Raw genomic sequence first — 16,921 nt, forward strand, 5'->3', positions numbered from 1 at the left:
TGACAGCTAGGGTTGAGAGTGAGCTGTTAAGTTCATGGCAGTAGCTGAATTTTCCAAAATTTTAGGGGCTTGTAGAACTTTGTCAGAGGCCAGATTCAACATTTATATTTATATTCTGGACTAGTTAACTTCCATTACATTCTTTAATCTACTTGGGCCCATAGTTTTTGATACTACCTGTTTCTTACCTGCCTAGTAGGGACCGTAACTTTTGCATACTGAAAAAATTGTTGACCACGCATTGCACTGATAAACCATTACAGTTCTCATGACAAATTTAAATTGCAAATTATTTGGGGCAAGGAAAATATTTTTGTTCCAGCACAATAGGGTTTTCATAATCTGCATTATAAACTGTCCCAACACAAATAGCCGGGAGCTTCTGCCAACGTACTCAGCTTTGGCGGAAGTTCAGAAGTGGTGGAGGCTGTGGCAGAATGCAGTTTTCTTTAGGTAATGCAGGGGTTAAGCCAGTCAGCTTCTGAAAAAAACAACCTCATGTCATTGTCTCCAAGATTCATTTGACCAGTGTTGTTAAATAGGAGTTACTTCTGCATAAACTGTATCCAAATGCCTTTCAGAATCGAAACACAATGGAGAATTCTTCCAGAAAACACACACTGCATTATCTGAAAAATAATCAAAAAACTCAAACTCTGTTATACCCCAAAATGAGAGACATGCAAAAGTTCCATCAGGAATTTTACCGCAGCTGTTTAGTAAGACAGTCAAACTATGGTAATTAACAACAAATAATAATTGTGTTTTTAAAAAAGGTAAAAAATCTCATTGCCCTCGGAAATAAGTTAGGGGAGACTAAAGGTATTAGAAATACTGTACGGTGTAAGATGATGCTTTTTGGGCAGACAGGAACTGCTTGACAGCCTGGTGTCACTAAAGGGTCTGTTGAATCACAGGCGACTGTTACTGCAAACTTACCCAGAGACTGAGAGAGGCCTGGCCCAGTTTATTAGAGATGAACAAAACTAGATGAACAAAACTTGTGGGCTTTCAGTAACAAATTCTTACTTTACAGTAAGGAGAGGTGTTTGGAGGTGGAAGTGTATTGGATTTTGTAGTTCTTAACTACTGATACGTTCAAAAGATTATTGCCTGCATTTAAAAAAAAAAGAGTCAGACCAGCCAAATTCGTTCATTAAAACAGGTATCTTTGTTCTGTGTTTTCAGGTCTTATTTCTTTGAAATCCCTCACTCTTTTGTGATCACCCAAGCTATCATGCATTCTTCGTTAATAGCAAGAACCTACCTACTTCCCATTTCCAAACTTTATTATGCAACAACAACAAATCAAATTGCAGATTTAAAAAGAAAATTTTGGCCCTGGCATGCTACTCAGGGGCAAGCCTCAAACCAAAGGGCTTTAACATCTAAAAGCAAGTAATAAAAAGCAGTTTGAATGCAAAATGGTTTGGACTGAAACAAGGTACTTCCACAGAGTGCCATTTGGGGACATTTACAGTGGCAGTGGTGTGTGTTTGCATTTATGGGGTCCCTACATTGTGCTTACATGAAGGCTCTTCATGAACAGCAGGAAGCAAACCCCAGCTAGCACACTTAAACCAGCTCTGCAGCATAATTGCTCCCTCAGAAAACAGACTTGCCCTAAAATGACATCTACTTTTTATTTTAGCCTGAGGACGAAGGTCTTTGTTGTGAATTAGATAACCATCCCTTAAGGAAACCCAGCCACTGACTCCCTGCCTTCCCCAAAACCAGCTGAAACAACTGCTACTCTAATTCTGATGGGCAAGCTTAGCTCACTCATTCTTTTGGGGGTGGATTAAGCAAAGACTTGCCCACAAGGAGCCTTTTCCTCCAAGTCTGAACAATGCAGACCCTCGTGAAAAGTCTCAGTCATCTGAAAAACACATTTTTCATTTAAAAATTAGCTGGATAAGCTTAAATCAGGGCTAAAATCTTTATAGTCAAAGGAGCCAGTTACTGCACTCTTCTCAGCAATCCATCTTACAGCAAATTTGCTAAGGATTACTTAACAGATCTAAAGAGAGACTGAAATACTGAATGGTAGGCAAAGTCCCTTTCCATCTACTATGGACAGTTGCCATTCATGTACCAGCCTTGGAACACGAGGGGCAGTTTTTATAGCTCCAAAAAGATTCCCAGGCCTTTACTCCAAAAAAACAAATGCAACAGGCCTCTGACTTCATGAAATATTTGAACCCATGTTAATGCAAAGGTTTTTTTTATTATGAAGTTACCAGGAAAATTATATGCAGATGAAATTCCTCTAGGAAAAACAAGTTCTCGTCTTTGTTGTCACACAATGTATTAGCAGGGTCTACAGATAAGAACATGAATATTTGCAAAAAATAATTTCCCAAGGTCAGTCTATTGTGTTTGTGCATCAGAACCTGAGGTCCAAATCTCCCTAAGCCTGCTCAAGTTCACCTCTGCAGACAGCCCCCAGCGTGAATCTGCCTGGAGAAATGTGCCCAGCTGAAGCCTTACACTTAAAATATTTTTAGCATTTTGAGTTGTTAAATTGAGTTCTCTATTTTTATCATGACTTAAAAAAAAAGAAATCCCACTTCAGTGTTTTTATACAGTATAGAGTTCCTTGTGCCTTTCAAGAATGAGTTTTCCAATAAAGTCTGCAGGACTCAGATTTACATCCTCACCCACTGACAGTTTAATTACTTTCATTGTAGGAGAAAGTATTTAATCACATACAGTCAGAAAAACAGCCCCTTAAATGCAGGCCTTTGGGCCCATGATCCCCAATTTGAAATTCAATGAAGGAGAATGAAACATGCACACTGTGATCCATTTCCTGATGCAGAACACTTGATATTATCAAAACATACAGAGTTCCACAGCTGACACACACATTTTTCTAAAGCATTGGTAAAATCCTTCCAGCATTTTAAGCCCACAAAATGAGGATTCAGCGTGCTCTGGGTATGAGCTAAAGGCAATGAGCCATACACAGACCAAGGTTGTAATACTGTGCTAATTAACATATTAAAAATAGCCCATCTAAAATGCTGCTCTAGTTATGCTGGCATTTTAACTCTGTTCTCAACAATTACAACATTAAAGGTAACTCATCACTGGTGATTCTCAGCAATAGATATGCACCAATGGTTCCTCATAATAAAAAGGGAAGTGGAGGACAGACAGGAATTCTCAGACACTCATCATGGCAATTCAGAAGAAATAAGTCTGGTGAAGACATAAAAACCAGTTGTTAAGTGTCAATAGTTATACATAAAAGCTGACTACCAGCATCAGCTGGCCTTCTTCCCAAACTGGTATCAGACAAGGCAGTCAAAAAATCCAGAAATGCAACTTTCAGTCAGTTTTAGTCAGAGGATGCTGTGCAGCCTTTACACTGTGATATCGATCGATCCTTGAGCAGCAGCAACTCTCGTGCAGTTGAGTGCAAGTATCAATAACCAGCATATTAGGAAACTTAAGTTTCAAAATGAACAAGTGTTGTTACAGCTGCGTGAAAGAGAACCTGGGCCTGCCTGGGGCCTGTATTACACCGCAACATTCATCCTGAAACCACAGACACAGCGAGTGTGTGCATTAAGTATATATTTTATAAAAGAGCAATGTCTTTCGTAAGACATTCCCAGAGTGCAGAACAGCCAGAACACTACAAAAAACTGCTGTAACAAGAGTGACTGTTTGTGCGTTTGCTTTATGCAGTGTACATTTGAATGTTTACAGAGGCCAGCACTCAGATAAGACTCTCCACTAACAAACAAATCCGGAATACATCAATTGTACAGGTAAATCAGCCAAAAATAAGCAATAGCTATGCTCTTCTCAGGTTTAAGAAAGCATGCAATAGATTTCCCCCTCCTGCCACCCCTTGTTTAGATTTCTAAATTACGGTAGCAGTAAAAGCAAGGTATAAGGAAACTGGGGCACAGGTAACAGCTTGGATTTTATCACAGACTGTTTATCAATATTTTGCAATGAAAAAGGAGCCTTCTTTCAGCATCAAGAAGGCAGAGAAGACACAGGCATGAATAAAAAAATAATTAAGCGATTTAAGACATCAAAAATTCAAGAAATAGCACTGTGCATATACAAATAAAATTAACATTCAATACTTGTAGAGCTCATTTAAAAATGGCACCAATGGACAATATTTTACAATATGCACATTTATTTGAAGTGGGGAACTAATGCTCCACAGGTGAAAATGGTAATACAAATAATAGTGCCACTGTTGGCCCATTCTAGTACTTCTTACAATTTAAAGGAAACACTTTTAAAAATAATCTGGTATGTACATGTCTTCTGGATACCCAACAGCTTCTTCGGAAAAAACTATGGTTCTCCCCTCCCCTTCTAGGCAGACAGTATTGCCAGAGGTTGTGCTCACTTCTAAAGCACATAATCTTAGTTTAAATTCAGTGCTATTTTCTTTCAGAAAGATCACAAGTTGTACTTTTAGGTAACAAAAGCATTTATGTTACAAACATTCAAAAATGGAAGCTTATGATTCTGGCAGACAATGTTGCGTATTAAATACAAACCAGCCAGCAATTACTGAACATAAAAAACTTATTCAATCATAAAAAAATACTATAATTCATCACCACAGACTTTTTACAGAGTTATAAATAATAAATAGCATAACACAGTAGATTACAAACGGATTTATTTTGCCCCGTTATAGTCTTTAAAAAGTAAAATATCTATTCCTACCTCAGACTGACCAAGGTACTGTATCAAGACTACTCATAGCTCAAATAGAGCTCCTTCACCAAGCAATTTGCAGAGCTCGTATCCAACCCAAAGTCTTTCCTTAGGGATTGAGTGTTGGCTGAGCTGTTTGCCCTGCTCGTGACCAACAAAGGGACAAGCTCTGTCCAGAGCAGCTGCAAGGGGTGTCCCCTGGGCTGCTCCCTCAGCAGAGCTGGCCTGCCCACAGCACCTCGCACGCCTCGGGGAGGAACACTAAGGAAAGCAGCATCCACGGCAGGATAAGGGTAAGCACTCTATAAACAAGCTGTACACAAAGGACTTTCCCCACCCACCCCTCTTGGTTTACATTCCATAATTTTGTAACAATGTCCCCTAAGGCACAAAAATACTTATGACCTCAATGCCACAGGAGACATCGATGGTGCCATACATGGTTCTCCTACACAGTAGTTTAATTAACTTAGTTATCTGCACTGTATATCTTCAGTCGAGGCGTGGATTAATTTTCCTTGGCCAAATCTTACTGAATATTGAACTTATTTCATACAATCTGTAGGATAAATGATCAGGGGAGAGAACTATGCAGCTAATTTAATCATGTTTGTAGAGTAGTATTATTTCTTCACCAATGGCAAAAGTGACAGTCGTTAGTTATTTTGTTGTGGGGTTTTTATTTTAATGTAATAGAGTGACATTTCCACACCCAATGTGGTCTTCTGTAATAAAAATGACTAGCAGCACTAAGAAAATAAAATATTTTTTCTCCCTTCCATAAAGGAATTTGAGGCTAGTGACTGAAGAAAAAAAAAAGGCAAGAATAATTTTTCTCAATAGTAGAAGTGCCAGAGAATAAATTAGTATTTTCAAATCCTTCCAAACCAAGTTATTTCCCTAGACATAGTGACCATGATAATGATAGAAGTACTTTCCTAAAAATTGCAACACTAATAGGTAGATACCTATTCCTGGAATCAAAAAGTGTATGCAAGTTCCTGAAAGCAAAAGTTAGTATAATATCAGCAGACATCTTGTTTAAAAAATAAATTCGCAAAACCAGACATTAATATGGTCTACAATGTCCATTAAATGGATAAATAAAAAAAAAAATCACTGGAAAGTAGCCAAGGATTACAGTAACAACAATTTTTTTCCTTTTAATAAACCTCATATTAATGGTTCAAGGATCAGTTCGTTTCTCTGTACAAGTGTACAGTGAGGGGACAGCACAGCCAGACACTGACTCAGGACTTGGTAAGTCACTTGGGTGAGAAGTCATCCATCAGTATGAAGGAAGAGCAGGAGTTGGAGCACGTGACTGGAGACTCGGTGGTTATGCTGCCTTTAGTCAGGGAATCAGAGGAAGAGCCAACACTGCTGCTACTCCCATCAAGAATATCTGAAGACAGGCTGGGGAAAGAGAAAAAGGTTATTTAGTACACGGGTGTGATGAGAGTGCACAAAGTTAACGTGCTTTCCCCTTGGAGAGAACATGTAGGAGACCTATACTACCACTCAGTCTTTACTGCAAGACTGGCAGCCCTGAAAACTCCTTGTTTTCTGTAGCATGTTATACACATTCCTGCTCCTCATGGGAATGAGGAACAGAATCAATTTTTTTTTTTAACATGCAAAATAAATTACAAAGCTGTTTTTAATCAGACATAGAAAAGAGGTGAAAACTAATGAGCTTAAAACCTTAAAAGCTTATAGGAAAGGAATAATAATAATAAATTAATCAGCACTGCAGTAAAGATGCCATTAATTAACCAGTATGCTCTTTAACATTGCACTACTCAAAGCAAGATTGAGACCTATTTTTCCTTTATAAGGAAGGAATTCCTGTGTTTGGATTTTGAAGTCCTGATACAAGATCCCAGAAGGTACATAAATTGATGCTTTTGCAATTTAGAGGGAAGCAACGTGAAAAAAAATCTAGGCAGTTTCAAGTCTGTAGGTAAACTGAAATTACAGTAAAACAGTTCACATTTTTGAGTACTTAGCATCTGACTCCACACAAAAAAAAGAACTTAGCTTTTTATGATCATAGTAAAGAAAGATGACAGTAACTCAGAATCATGAATGTAGGGACAAAAACTATTAAGCACTCACACACATTTTCTAAGTATTCAGGAAAGTACCACAGACACTGTATGACCAGTACCTACAACATACTGACATGATGAAGCAAAGTGATTTTGCTGATGAATCAACGGGGATTTGTAACAATTATATTCAGTATAAAAGTTTTGATGTACTAAATCTAGGCTAAAGTCTGCTCAAAAAATTAATACAAAGAGCAGGACCATTGTCACACTACACTCCCACAGGAACAGTTCCCAGTAATACACATGCACGAGCTACACACAAAGCACTTTTTTCCTGGAAAAAAAAAAAAAAAGGAGAGCTTATGATAAATGAACATTCCCCGTTTTGGCATTTCAGGGCACATGAAATATTTTACCATGAACTGAGATCTGTCAGATGTGTAACATCTGGAGAAAGCATGTTGGTTGTTCCTTGGAAAAGTCTCTTTGGCTGACTTTCAGTTTCCATTTCACCTAAGGAAAACAGTGCAAACAATCAAACTCATCTGAGACTCTGGAACATCGTTTTTGTATTTGTCTGCCGTGAAAGAGAGATTTGTCCCACAGTATTCCAAGGTTGCATTTGTAACATGAATTCTCCAATTCAGCCAACCAAGCACTTGAGTAAGACATTAATTAGATGCTGCTGTTTAACCATCCAGTCTACCCTTCATTTAACTAATCCTTCAGCAGTATCTGAGGGGCTACAACGATCTTAAAGACATAAAACTTGTTATTTGTACTGCAGACAAAATAAGCTAAAGCAAATTAATTACTGTGACTTAAATTTTAAGTACACAGTTGAGATGAGGTAACTGACATAAGCCAAAATATGGAGATTAAAATTCTTAGTAATTATGAAAATAATAGTGCCAGCTTGGTTCAGTTTCACCCTCTGTTGCAGAACAAACTCTGATGCATGTGTACACTTCTACAGGAAGCTGAATAGAATAAATCTGTCATGTGGAAGCATTTCCACTTTCTCATCAGTGACCAGACTGTCTTTGTACCTGTAACCATTTACTGACATTAAAAGATTAAATATGATGGGGAGAATTCATATAATCTCTTGAGTATAATCTGCCCTGAGAATGACCTGGCTCATTAATAGTTGCTATACAACAGACATTTGAAAATATCATGAACTTGCAAATAACAAGCTTAAAAAAAAAAGAAAACCCTCTCAGCTGCAGTATATTTTCATTTTTAGTTTGACAGCAAAACCATGAAATGGTAATAGATTTTTCTGTCTTTTCACCTACACTCTGCAGTAGCTGTAGCATCAGTTTGAAAACCTGAGAGAGATTTAAGCATTACAGCAAACCAGAATCTATGAAGACATTCTGCAACAAAATTATACTGCTAAAAGACTTACAACCCTCCCAGATTTCTTGTTTCCTTTAGCCCACAGGGATACATTCCCTTTTTTGAAGGTAAGGAGTAACAGCTTCCAGCATGTAGAATGGGCAAAAAACATTTATAAAATACTTGGTCTTACACAAAAATTAATAAACCACCAACTTAGGTAAACTTTTGCTCCTTGAAATTTCACAAAGGCCAATCTGCACTGCTACAACACATTGCACAGTCTACCAGTATTAACTCCCTAGAGCAGTGAAATGTTCAACACATGGCTTGCTTTCTCCCCCATATCAGAGTGTCCCTTTGTTACCACGTCACGTCTGTACAATATGAACCATAAAGCCACTGCTAAAATTCAGACAACAGGATAACGTGTTCAGGAAAGAAAGAAAGTCCATTTAAATGGGTTAGATGTTTTAAAATTAAGTTAACATTTTGAAAATTCCTTGATATTTCAAATAAAAAAAGGTGAACTCGTACCTCCACTTTGTAAAAGATGCTCCACAGGAGCACATGGATTGGGTGAGGAAAGCCTGTCTTTACCTGCATTGCTTTTACAAGCTGATAAAGCATAGGTATGAATATCTATCCCTTACTGATCATTGAGCTTAATAAACTTTTGTTCCATTTAAATGCCTCTAAAATTCACAGAAAATAACAGCCAAGATAGAATTGGCATCTATGAGAAAACTTGTCTCTCTCTCCTGTGAAGTCAATACGAATTAGACAACATTCTTTAATCTGACAGGACAAGCAGCCCTAAAAAAAAACAAAACAAAACAAAACAAAACAATAAACAGTAACTTTTCTCAAAGGCTAAATATAAGTCTTGTACAATAAAAGGACATGCTTTTGGCGCAGTTAAAAATGCCCAAGTTAAAAGGTTAAGCATAGCTAGTGGCTCACCTGTAAATATCTCACTCTTACAGTTCTGCTATGGAGACTTGCCCTGGGATGTAATTTGAATATCCCTAACATGGAATACTTCCAGGAAAGAACAGTTTTACCCCTTCAGGAGAAAAGGGCACTGATCTACTCCACTTCTCCAAACATTCACCTTCTGAACTTTCAGGGTGAAAACAAACATTCAGTACTAAGTTTAGAAGATCCTGCATGATAAGCAACATTCCTAAGATGATCTGAAGGGTGTGCACTGTTCAGTGGTACTTGTAGGAATGTCAGGGCTTACAAACATTCATAATGTTTCATTTGATGCATAATAAACTTTGCCTCTTTCAAGCAGTAGCTGCTTTTAAAGTTTTCCATTCCTGCGTTTTAGACTAGCTACTTTACATTGTATTTTTAAGTTATAAGTAGCAAATTCCAGTTCACCGTGGATACAAGTGCATTATACTTACAAAGTAACATAAAAATGTTACTGCAAAACATAAAAATGTCCAGCTGCAAAACTACATCCATATTAAAACATCTGATAAGGTAAATACACGTACCTTTCCTTTTAATAGGGCCAAGAACACTAGGCCTGATACAGTTGATTGGACTTTGACTCCTCCTGCTAGAGAGAGCACACTGAAAGTCAGGCCGATAAAGGTTCCAAGTCACATCAAATCAACACAACCACAGCATATGAAGCAATCTTCAAAACTATTCCTGCACAACTTGGAATTTTTAGGGCATCTAAATACATACATAACACATAAATGCTGCCTATTTAGAGCAGATTATCTGCCATAAAAAGTTGCAGTAAGTTTTTCAGGGTTTTCTCCTTCCCTTTGTGCATCACGTTCTCATTTCTATCCATTTATAAATTATGTGCATTATTTATATAAAACCTATCTGCTGACAAAGTTATTGAAGTTAATTTGAAGTACTTCCCCACAATTTACCAAGTGTAGTTTAAAGCTGACACAAGCTCTATAAGAGCGCCTACATAAAGTTACCACTGGTAACTTTCAGAGCATTTTTACATGGCAATGCTTCCGCTCTTGTAAAACTTTAGTCTCTTCTAATGCCTTAACATCAGCTTTAATTAATCTTTGGCTTAAATTCCAATTCTAGCCCAACATACACCTGTTACTTGCACATGTCACTTACTTGCAGAATCGCCTTGTTGGACTGGGAATAGGACTTGGAGGTAACCCATTACTGCTCACAAACATTTGCAATGATGGTGAAAAACATTGCTGCAGAAAAAAAGGTACATTAACACACCTGAGAATTTCCTTCAAAACATTCAGATGTTCCACCCCACCCTCCAAGCCCCACTCAAAGAAAAGCTAGCAACTGAACTAGGAAGAGATGATCAAACACAACCTTGGAAACATTTAAAACTTAACTTGCAAAAACGTAACGGCTTGTGCAATTCTGCTCAGATTAACCTAAAACTGAAACCCACGAGAAACGTGAACTTGAAACAGATGTTGTTTCTCTTCTTTGTCACACTTAGAAGCAACAGTACAGTAGTCAAGACTTACCCCCTTTCAAGGGGCTTGTTAAACAAGTAGAAATTACTCAAAGTACATCTGGTCTGCAAACTGACAATATTCCAGAGTAGAATAGGATATTTAGCTCTGTGGTTCTGCAGCTAATTTGAGCTTAGCCTATGACTGCTCCCAGCTCAACACAAAAATCTTTCTGTCAAGTTATCTACTACTGCTTTACAGCTGATTCCAAAGGCACAGGACCAGCTGCCAGCACCAGCATTATCCCAGGAACACATTTACCCACCACGAGTATGTGGCTGCTCTGTGCAGCAACACTGGTAGGGGCCTGCAGGAAAACACTGCAGTACAAAAGCAGAACCACAAAAGGGAGTGAAAATAAGGTCACCTTCAAACATAAATATCAGTTTCTCCGTGCTACCTCTTTCTCCAGCATCTGCCATCAGTTTTTGGTGCAAGTTCAGCACACCCGAGTCCTCCTTCACAGTGTGTTTGTGCCTTCCTTTCCATAACTGAGGGACACATTTTCATCCCTACCCCCACATAGATTTGCAGTCTTCACCTACTCTTACTGTACATGATGACACATTCCAATTTTGGTACTTTTTCCCCAACATCCCCCCACTTCTGCAGCTGAAGATCATGTCCATGATTACTTTCATGACCTCTTCCAGCTCCCCTAGAACTCCAACACATCCAAACACTGCACAAACAGTAGTAACTGAAAACATCCACTGTTTTCCTGACTAAACTCTGCAAGGTCCAAGATGGGTCACCATCTGATTCTTAGAACCCAATAAAATGTGGGTTTGGGGTTTTTGGTGCTTACTTGGTTGTGTTGTTTGTTTGGGTTTTTTTAAACCATGAAACAATTTGTGAAGTTAAAATTCTTCACAGTTCAGCTTGGTCTGGAGTTCTGAAATATTGTTTCAGTTTGGTTATTTCACTCGTCCTACCTTCCCTATTCCTCTTGTAGGTGAAGGTGCAGGTGAAACTGGAATGAAGTCTATTCTCTTTGGGGAAAAAGATTTCTCAGACTTGTCCAAGTCATTGTCGCTCTGTGAACACAAGGTTTCAGATTTAACATCAGCACAGCATATCACCTTGAAATCCAAGGCACAACCTTGTAATGGAAAGTCATTGGGTCAAATGCACAAAATAGCTAAAGCAGGTGAGCTTAAATTCTTCTTAAATTATTTTCACAGTTAATTCCTCTCTTTCCCTTAAATTCATCAGTTAAGTGTGAAAGTAGAATTAAATAGGAAACATCTATAAAGAGATTACCAGGCTCAAGCTTTCCTCCCATGACTGGCTTATCTGCATTGCTGTTTGCACTTCCCTAGAATACAAAAAACCCCATCAGTAGCTACAAAAAGGATAACTCTGGCTATTTTATCACGTTCTTTCAATAACACTCACCTTTCATGTGCTGCTTCTCTGTTCATTAAATCCACTCCTTCCTCCTGCAGGAAATAAATGTCCTAAGTTTCCCCATAACATTTGATTCATCACAGGCACTTGAAATAACACTTGTGATTCAGTGATTTGCCATCACAATTGAAATATGAACAGTAGAACCACTATAAAAAGACAAGACTGCCACCAGTCCAGCTCACTGCTTTTCTTAAATGAAACACTTCAAAAATGCAAGGCAGCTTAAGCATAACCATAAGCCTTGCAAGGACACTTCCCTTGTTGAAATGAAGTCTTGAAAAATACACAGTTTTCTTTAGTACTTGACAAACTTGATAGGAAAGAAACTCCCACTATATAAGTACTTCAATATTATATAGTACTTTTCATTCTGTTACTAAATACACAGATAAAAACTTACCCTTCTGATCTGATGAAGTCGGCTGCTAGGAATCCGAATAGGAGATGATGACAAGAACTGGAAAAAGAAAAAGTGACAGCCACAATGATTAAATCACACTTCAACTGCTTGCATATATAGTATTTACCATTAACTACAGTCTTAGTGAGATAAAAATGAGCTGTACAACTACCTGTGGATGACTCAAACAATGTTGCAAAAAGCAAACACTGACCTTCAAGAGAAAAGACTTGTTTTACCACTTACAAATTCCTTGTATCACTCAACAAGCAGCACAGAACTGACTTGCAGGCAGATACTGCTCAACATCCCAAGTACACAAATAGCTACAGATGCCACTCAAACAAGTGAGATACTACAAATGAAACTATGATCTTTACACAATTCCTCACTGCCCAGAGTAAGATGACAAACCCCTGTAGAACCTTTCTCACCCAGCTCTCTGTTATAAAAGAGAAACCTCAGTGTTTCAGCTCAGTCTTGAACAACACTCCCTAAAGCTTTGCTTCTGACATTTTATGCATCTAATTTCTCTGGAACTCTGACTCCATCACATACAAATGGGCCAAGAGTTCCCACTCAGGACATCCATGTGTCCATTGCCACATCTACCAGTCTGAGCTCCAAAATTCTGGATTCTTATTTTAAAGAAATCTCACAGCAGAAGATTTTGAATCCCGTCTCGCCTTTTCTGAACAGAAGGCATAGAAAAAACTTATTTAGGGACTTTAAGTTCTACAGGTTTTGAGAAAAGCAATACTTAATCTTCGTTACCCTTAGATGAGACAGAAAAATTTCAGTGAAAAGCACATACAGATCACTGAGTTGCGAAGGAAAAGGTGAAAAAAAAGCAACATCTTTGAAATGTTAAACAACTGCAGCTCTGTACACTACCAGACTTACAACAGAGAGCAACAAATAAATTACTCTTCTTTAAATGATTTTCTGAGATCTAGTGTTCAGACTTTGCAAAAAAAAAAAAAAAAGCACCATGTCAAACAAGCAGATCAGCAAAAAACTGTGACTCTTTCTTCCATTTTCACAACAAATTAAAACACCCTTTCAAGACTTTTAATTGTGAAAACAGTTTTCTCTTCTAACCCGCAGTCAGGTCTAAACTAACCTAAAGACTGTACTTAATACTGGGAATCACAGGTAGCTTCAGCTATTGTTGTCTTCCTGGGTGGACACAGTTAACACACCAGTATTATTTCATTGCAGTTCCAGTTAGAGGTGAAAAAATGCTTATTCTGCAGCCTGGAAGCTCGTTGGGATGCACAGTGCAAATGATCAAGTTCAACTGCATTTCTCTACTCCGATTACTCCTTGTTGTGTGCAAGCGTGACATGCTTAAGATTCCTCACCATTCCATGACGGCTCATAACTGTTGTGCTGTTCCTGCGAGTCCGCAACACGTAAGGCTGGAACACCTGCGAGTTGTCACTGCAGGGGGGAAAAAACAAAAGTTTGGTGAACAAAACTCTCTCGAGGTGCGCTTTGCTTAGAGCTGCGCTGCGCCGTGACACGCGCTGCGGCCTGAAAACAAGCTTTCCTTTGAAGAAGAGCACCGCTGCTACCGGGGGAGCATCTTCACCGAGCCGGGGGGGACAGGGGGGCACACTGTGTCCGAGGAACGGGGGCACGTCCCGGAGGCCGCTTGGGGAGCGCCAGGCCTGCCGAAGGCCCGCAGCGAGGCCTGGGGCTCGCTCAGCCCGTCCGGAGACCTCTCCTCCCCGAAGCCCCCCGGGCCCCTCACCTGAGCCCATGGATCAGCGGGGCGCTGTTCGACCTCCTCAGGCCGCCGCCGTCGCCCGGGCCCGCGGCGCTCCCGGGCGGCAGTTCCAGGTCCAGCTCCATCTTCTCCTGAGCCATCGCGGCGGCGGCGGCTCCGTCTCCTCCCGCCCCGCCGCGGCGCCCATTCACCGCGGGCGGCCGCCGCGGCTCCTCAGGCCGCCGCTGCCCCGGCCCTACAGGCCCCGCGGGCGGCGCCGCGGGCTCAGCCCGGGGGCGCGCCGGGCCCGGCGGGGGGGGCGGCCGCAGCAGCGCCGCATCCCGGGGGCGACCCGGGGGCGGCCGATTGCTCCTGCAGCAGCAGCAGCGGCGGCGGCCGGTGGCGGTGCCGGCGCGGACGGCTCTGGGGGCGCTCCCGGTGCCTCCCTCGGTACCGATCGCGCTCCGCACCCACCGCCGCGCACTGCGCCTGCGCGGGCAAGAGCGGAGCGGGCAGGGGCCGCCCGGCCTCGCGCGGCGCACGCGCGGTGGCTCCGCGCCCCGGCGGCGGGCGGGCTCCCGGCTGCCCCCGCGGGCGGCGCGCGCGCTGATTGGCCGCCGGGCCGTGCGTGCGTGTGTTTGAAACGGCGCAACGGTCGCTAGGACGCGCGCACCGCCCCCGGGGGCGGGGCCCGGGCCCGGGCTGACGGGGGACCTCGGTTCGAGTCCCGCCGCCGTCACGTTCCAGCCGAGCCTGTTCCGGCAGACTTTTCTCTCCTTAGCAGAGAAGAGACTTTGCGACCTTCTTCAGGGCTTAAATCACACAGTCTTTCCCAATGTCCTCCCTAGCCTTCCTTTGCCGCTGAAGCACATACTGCGGCTTTGATGCACAGTGAGCGTGTGAGCATCTGGCATAAAATTCACTATAAGATATGTGATTCTAGTTCTTGGCTCTATTCAAGTTTGCGACTGACCCTGGCAATTTGATTCTGAATGACCAAAACATCAAAGTTTGTGCTTACTGATTTTTATTTTATAATATTTTTCTACAATAACAATTGCAACGTACACATTTGTCTCTTACAAGTCCTTCATTTTCTCCTGGGAAATCATTCTTTTTCCAGAGTGCTAGGTACAGAAACAGTTAGGACAGAAAAGTTAGGATTTTTCATCATTTCAACTGACTACATCCACTACTGTGGATTTTGCTATTTATTGTTACTGTGGAGTTATTATTTTATATCGTTGCCACTAAGGACAGTAAACAGCTTCAAATGCCATGTACCAAGACAATGTTAAGGAAAAGGTCAGTAATATCCAAAATGTGTCTGAGAGCTAAATAACATCTGCTCCATGTGCTCAGATTTTCCAGTGCCAGTCTCATCATCCTACTGTCCGACCAGGGTTTACTATAGCCAAGAGAATCTCAGTGGAAACATGTATACAAGAAAAAGTGGGAACTGCCAAGGTGACCCTCAAATGGCTGAGGAGAGTAACGAGGCAGAGAAAAGGGGAGGTGTCTGCAAGAGAGTTGTGCTATGGAACAGAAGGATGGAAATGAGGAAATCACAAGTTGTTGAGTTAGAAAAACAGCGTAAATGACCGTGGCAAGAGGGATTAACAAAGGAGAGAACACGTTAAACAGAGCCTTGGGAGGATAGAGGTGAAGAATGGAGATTCAAAGTGGGGAAATGGGGACTGGGAGAATGAGATAGGTGGGTAAAGTGACAGAGAGACTGGTGAACATGAAGGTGTGGGTGATGATGTAGGAGATATTTGACAGTGTCAGGGAAAATATCCCTGTTGGCAAAATAAACACAGTCACAGTTACAAAAAGCCATCAGCCTCAGATAAATTAGTAAGCATAGGACCCATGAACAAAAGTATTTTTTCTCTCTATAATCTATCTTTCTTCTCTGATTATTTCTGTTCTTAAGGACTGCCTGAAACTCTCACCTGGAATATAATAGATGAAGAGATGGAGTGCCCTCCCTACGAGGAAAGGCTGAGGCGATTGGGATTGTTCAGCCCGGAGAAGAGAAGGCTTTGGGGTGTCATAATTGTGGTCTTCCAGTACCTGCAGGGAACCTGAAGGAAAGACAGAGAGAGACCATTACAAGAGCATGGAGTGACAGAACAAGGGGAAAATGGCTTCAAACTAAAAGAGAGTAGGTTTATATTAGATATTAGGAGAAGTTTTTCCCTTTGAGGGTGGTGAGGACCCAGCACAGGCTGCCCAGAGAAGCTGTGGATGTCCCATCTTTGGAAATGTTCAAGGCCAGGTTGGATGAGACTTGGAGCAACCAGGTCTAGTGGAAGGTGTCCCTTCCCATGGCAGGGGAGTGGGATGAAATGAGCTATGATTAATTGCTCTATTAAGGCAAACCACAAGGACTCCCCACTTCTTTCCAAGCTTTAAGATCCTCGGCACCAACGAGCACCATTGATCTCCGGAACTGTATCACCACAACCTCCTCTAGGTACAAACTAGGGATACATCAGCTATCAAAAGTATTTTGAAAATGTTTGGGTTTTTTTTCTTCTCCATTCCTAGAGTTGTCTGGGCCTGCACAGAGCCTCCCGCTCTGTTATTTCCGAGAGCGGCAAAGGCTCGGTGTGAACTCAAAGACGATATGTGATGCATTTAAAGGTCAGCGCTGCAGCCCTTACGAGAGAGCGCTGGGAGACACATTTTATACCCTTAAAACCCCCTCAGAGCTGTGACTCCGAGCGCGGCCGGAGCGCTGCGCCTGCGCCCTGCGGCCGGGCCCGCCCGCGCTGGGGCCGAGCGGGGAGAGCGGCCCGGGGGCCGGGGATCGGGA

General features: G+C 41.4%; 1 protein-coding gene, 1 long non-coding RNA gene and 1 other non-coding gene across 4 annotated transcripts; all 3 read right to left on the bottom strand.

Annotated features, from left to right (window-relative positions):
- Positions 1-4,144: 4,144 nt before the first annotated feature.
- On the bottom strand, positions 4,145-14,581 carry LOC135421478 (P2R1A-PPP2R2A-interacting phosphatase regulator 1-like). The gene is made up of 10 exons (XM_064670011.1): positions 14,146-14,581; positions 13,754-13,832; positions 12,390-12,446; positions 11,975-12,018; positions 11,840-11,894; positions 11,512-11,613; positions 10,209-10,297; positions 9,605-9,669; positions 7,169-7,265; positions 4,145-6,114 (listed from the first exon to the last, which is right to left on the bottom strand). Exons 1-10 carry the CDS (start codon positions 14,259-14,261, stop codon positions 5,964-5,966), a joined length of 855 nt encoding a protein of 284 aa, XP_064526081.1. The 5' UTR covers positions 14,262-14,581; the 3' UTR covers positions 4,145-5,963.
- On the bottom strand, positions 6,195-6,338 carry LOC135421746 (small nucleolar RNA U109). Its single transcript, XR_010434179.1, has one exon. It is a non-coding gene; the product is annotated as a small nucleolar RNA U109 (small nucleolar RNA).
- A 528-nt stretch (positions 14,582-15,109) lies between the features above and the next one.
- LOC135421481 (uncharacterized) lies at positions 15,110-16,886 on the bottom strand. Of its 2 annotated transcripts, XR_010434027.1 has the most exons (3): positions 16,502-16,886; positions 16,056-16,187; positions 15,110-15,227 (listed from the first exon to the last, which is right to left on the bottom strand). It is a non-coding gene; the product is annotated as an uncharacterized LOC135421481 (long non-coding RNA). The 2 variants fall into 2 exon arrangements; XR_010434026.1 differs by having other exon boundaries at positions 16,056-16,886.
- Positions 16,887-16,921: the final 35 nt, after the last annotated feature.

This window comes from Pseudopipra pipra, chromosome 13 (assembly GCF_036250125.1).
Source record: "Pseudopipra pipra isolate bDixPip1 chromosome 13, bDixPip1.hap1, whole genome shotgun sequence".
NCBI classification, from domain to species: Eukaryota; Metazoa; Chordata; class Aves; order Passeriformes; family Pipridae; genus Pseudopipra; species Pseudopipra pipra.

Coding starts and splice junctions, on each gene's coding strand:
- LOC135421478 (XM_064670011.1), bottom strand. CDS start 14,261: ATGGCTCAGGAGAAGATGGAGCTGGACCTGGAACTGCCGCCCGGGAGC. Junction 13,833..14,145: donor CCGCTGATCCATGGGCTCAG/GTGAGGGGCCCG, acceptor TCCCCCCTGCAG/TGACAACTCGCAGGTGTTCC. Junction 11,895..11,974: donor AGAGAAGCAGCACATGAAAG/GTGAGTGTTATT, acceptor TTTGTATTCTAG/GGAAGTGCAAACAGCAATGC.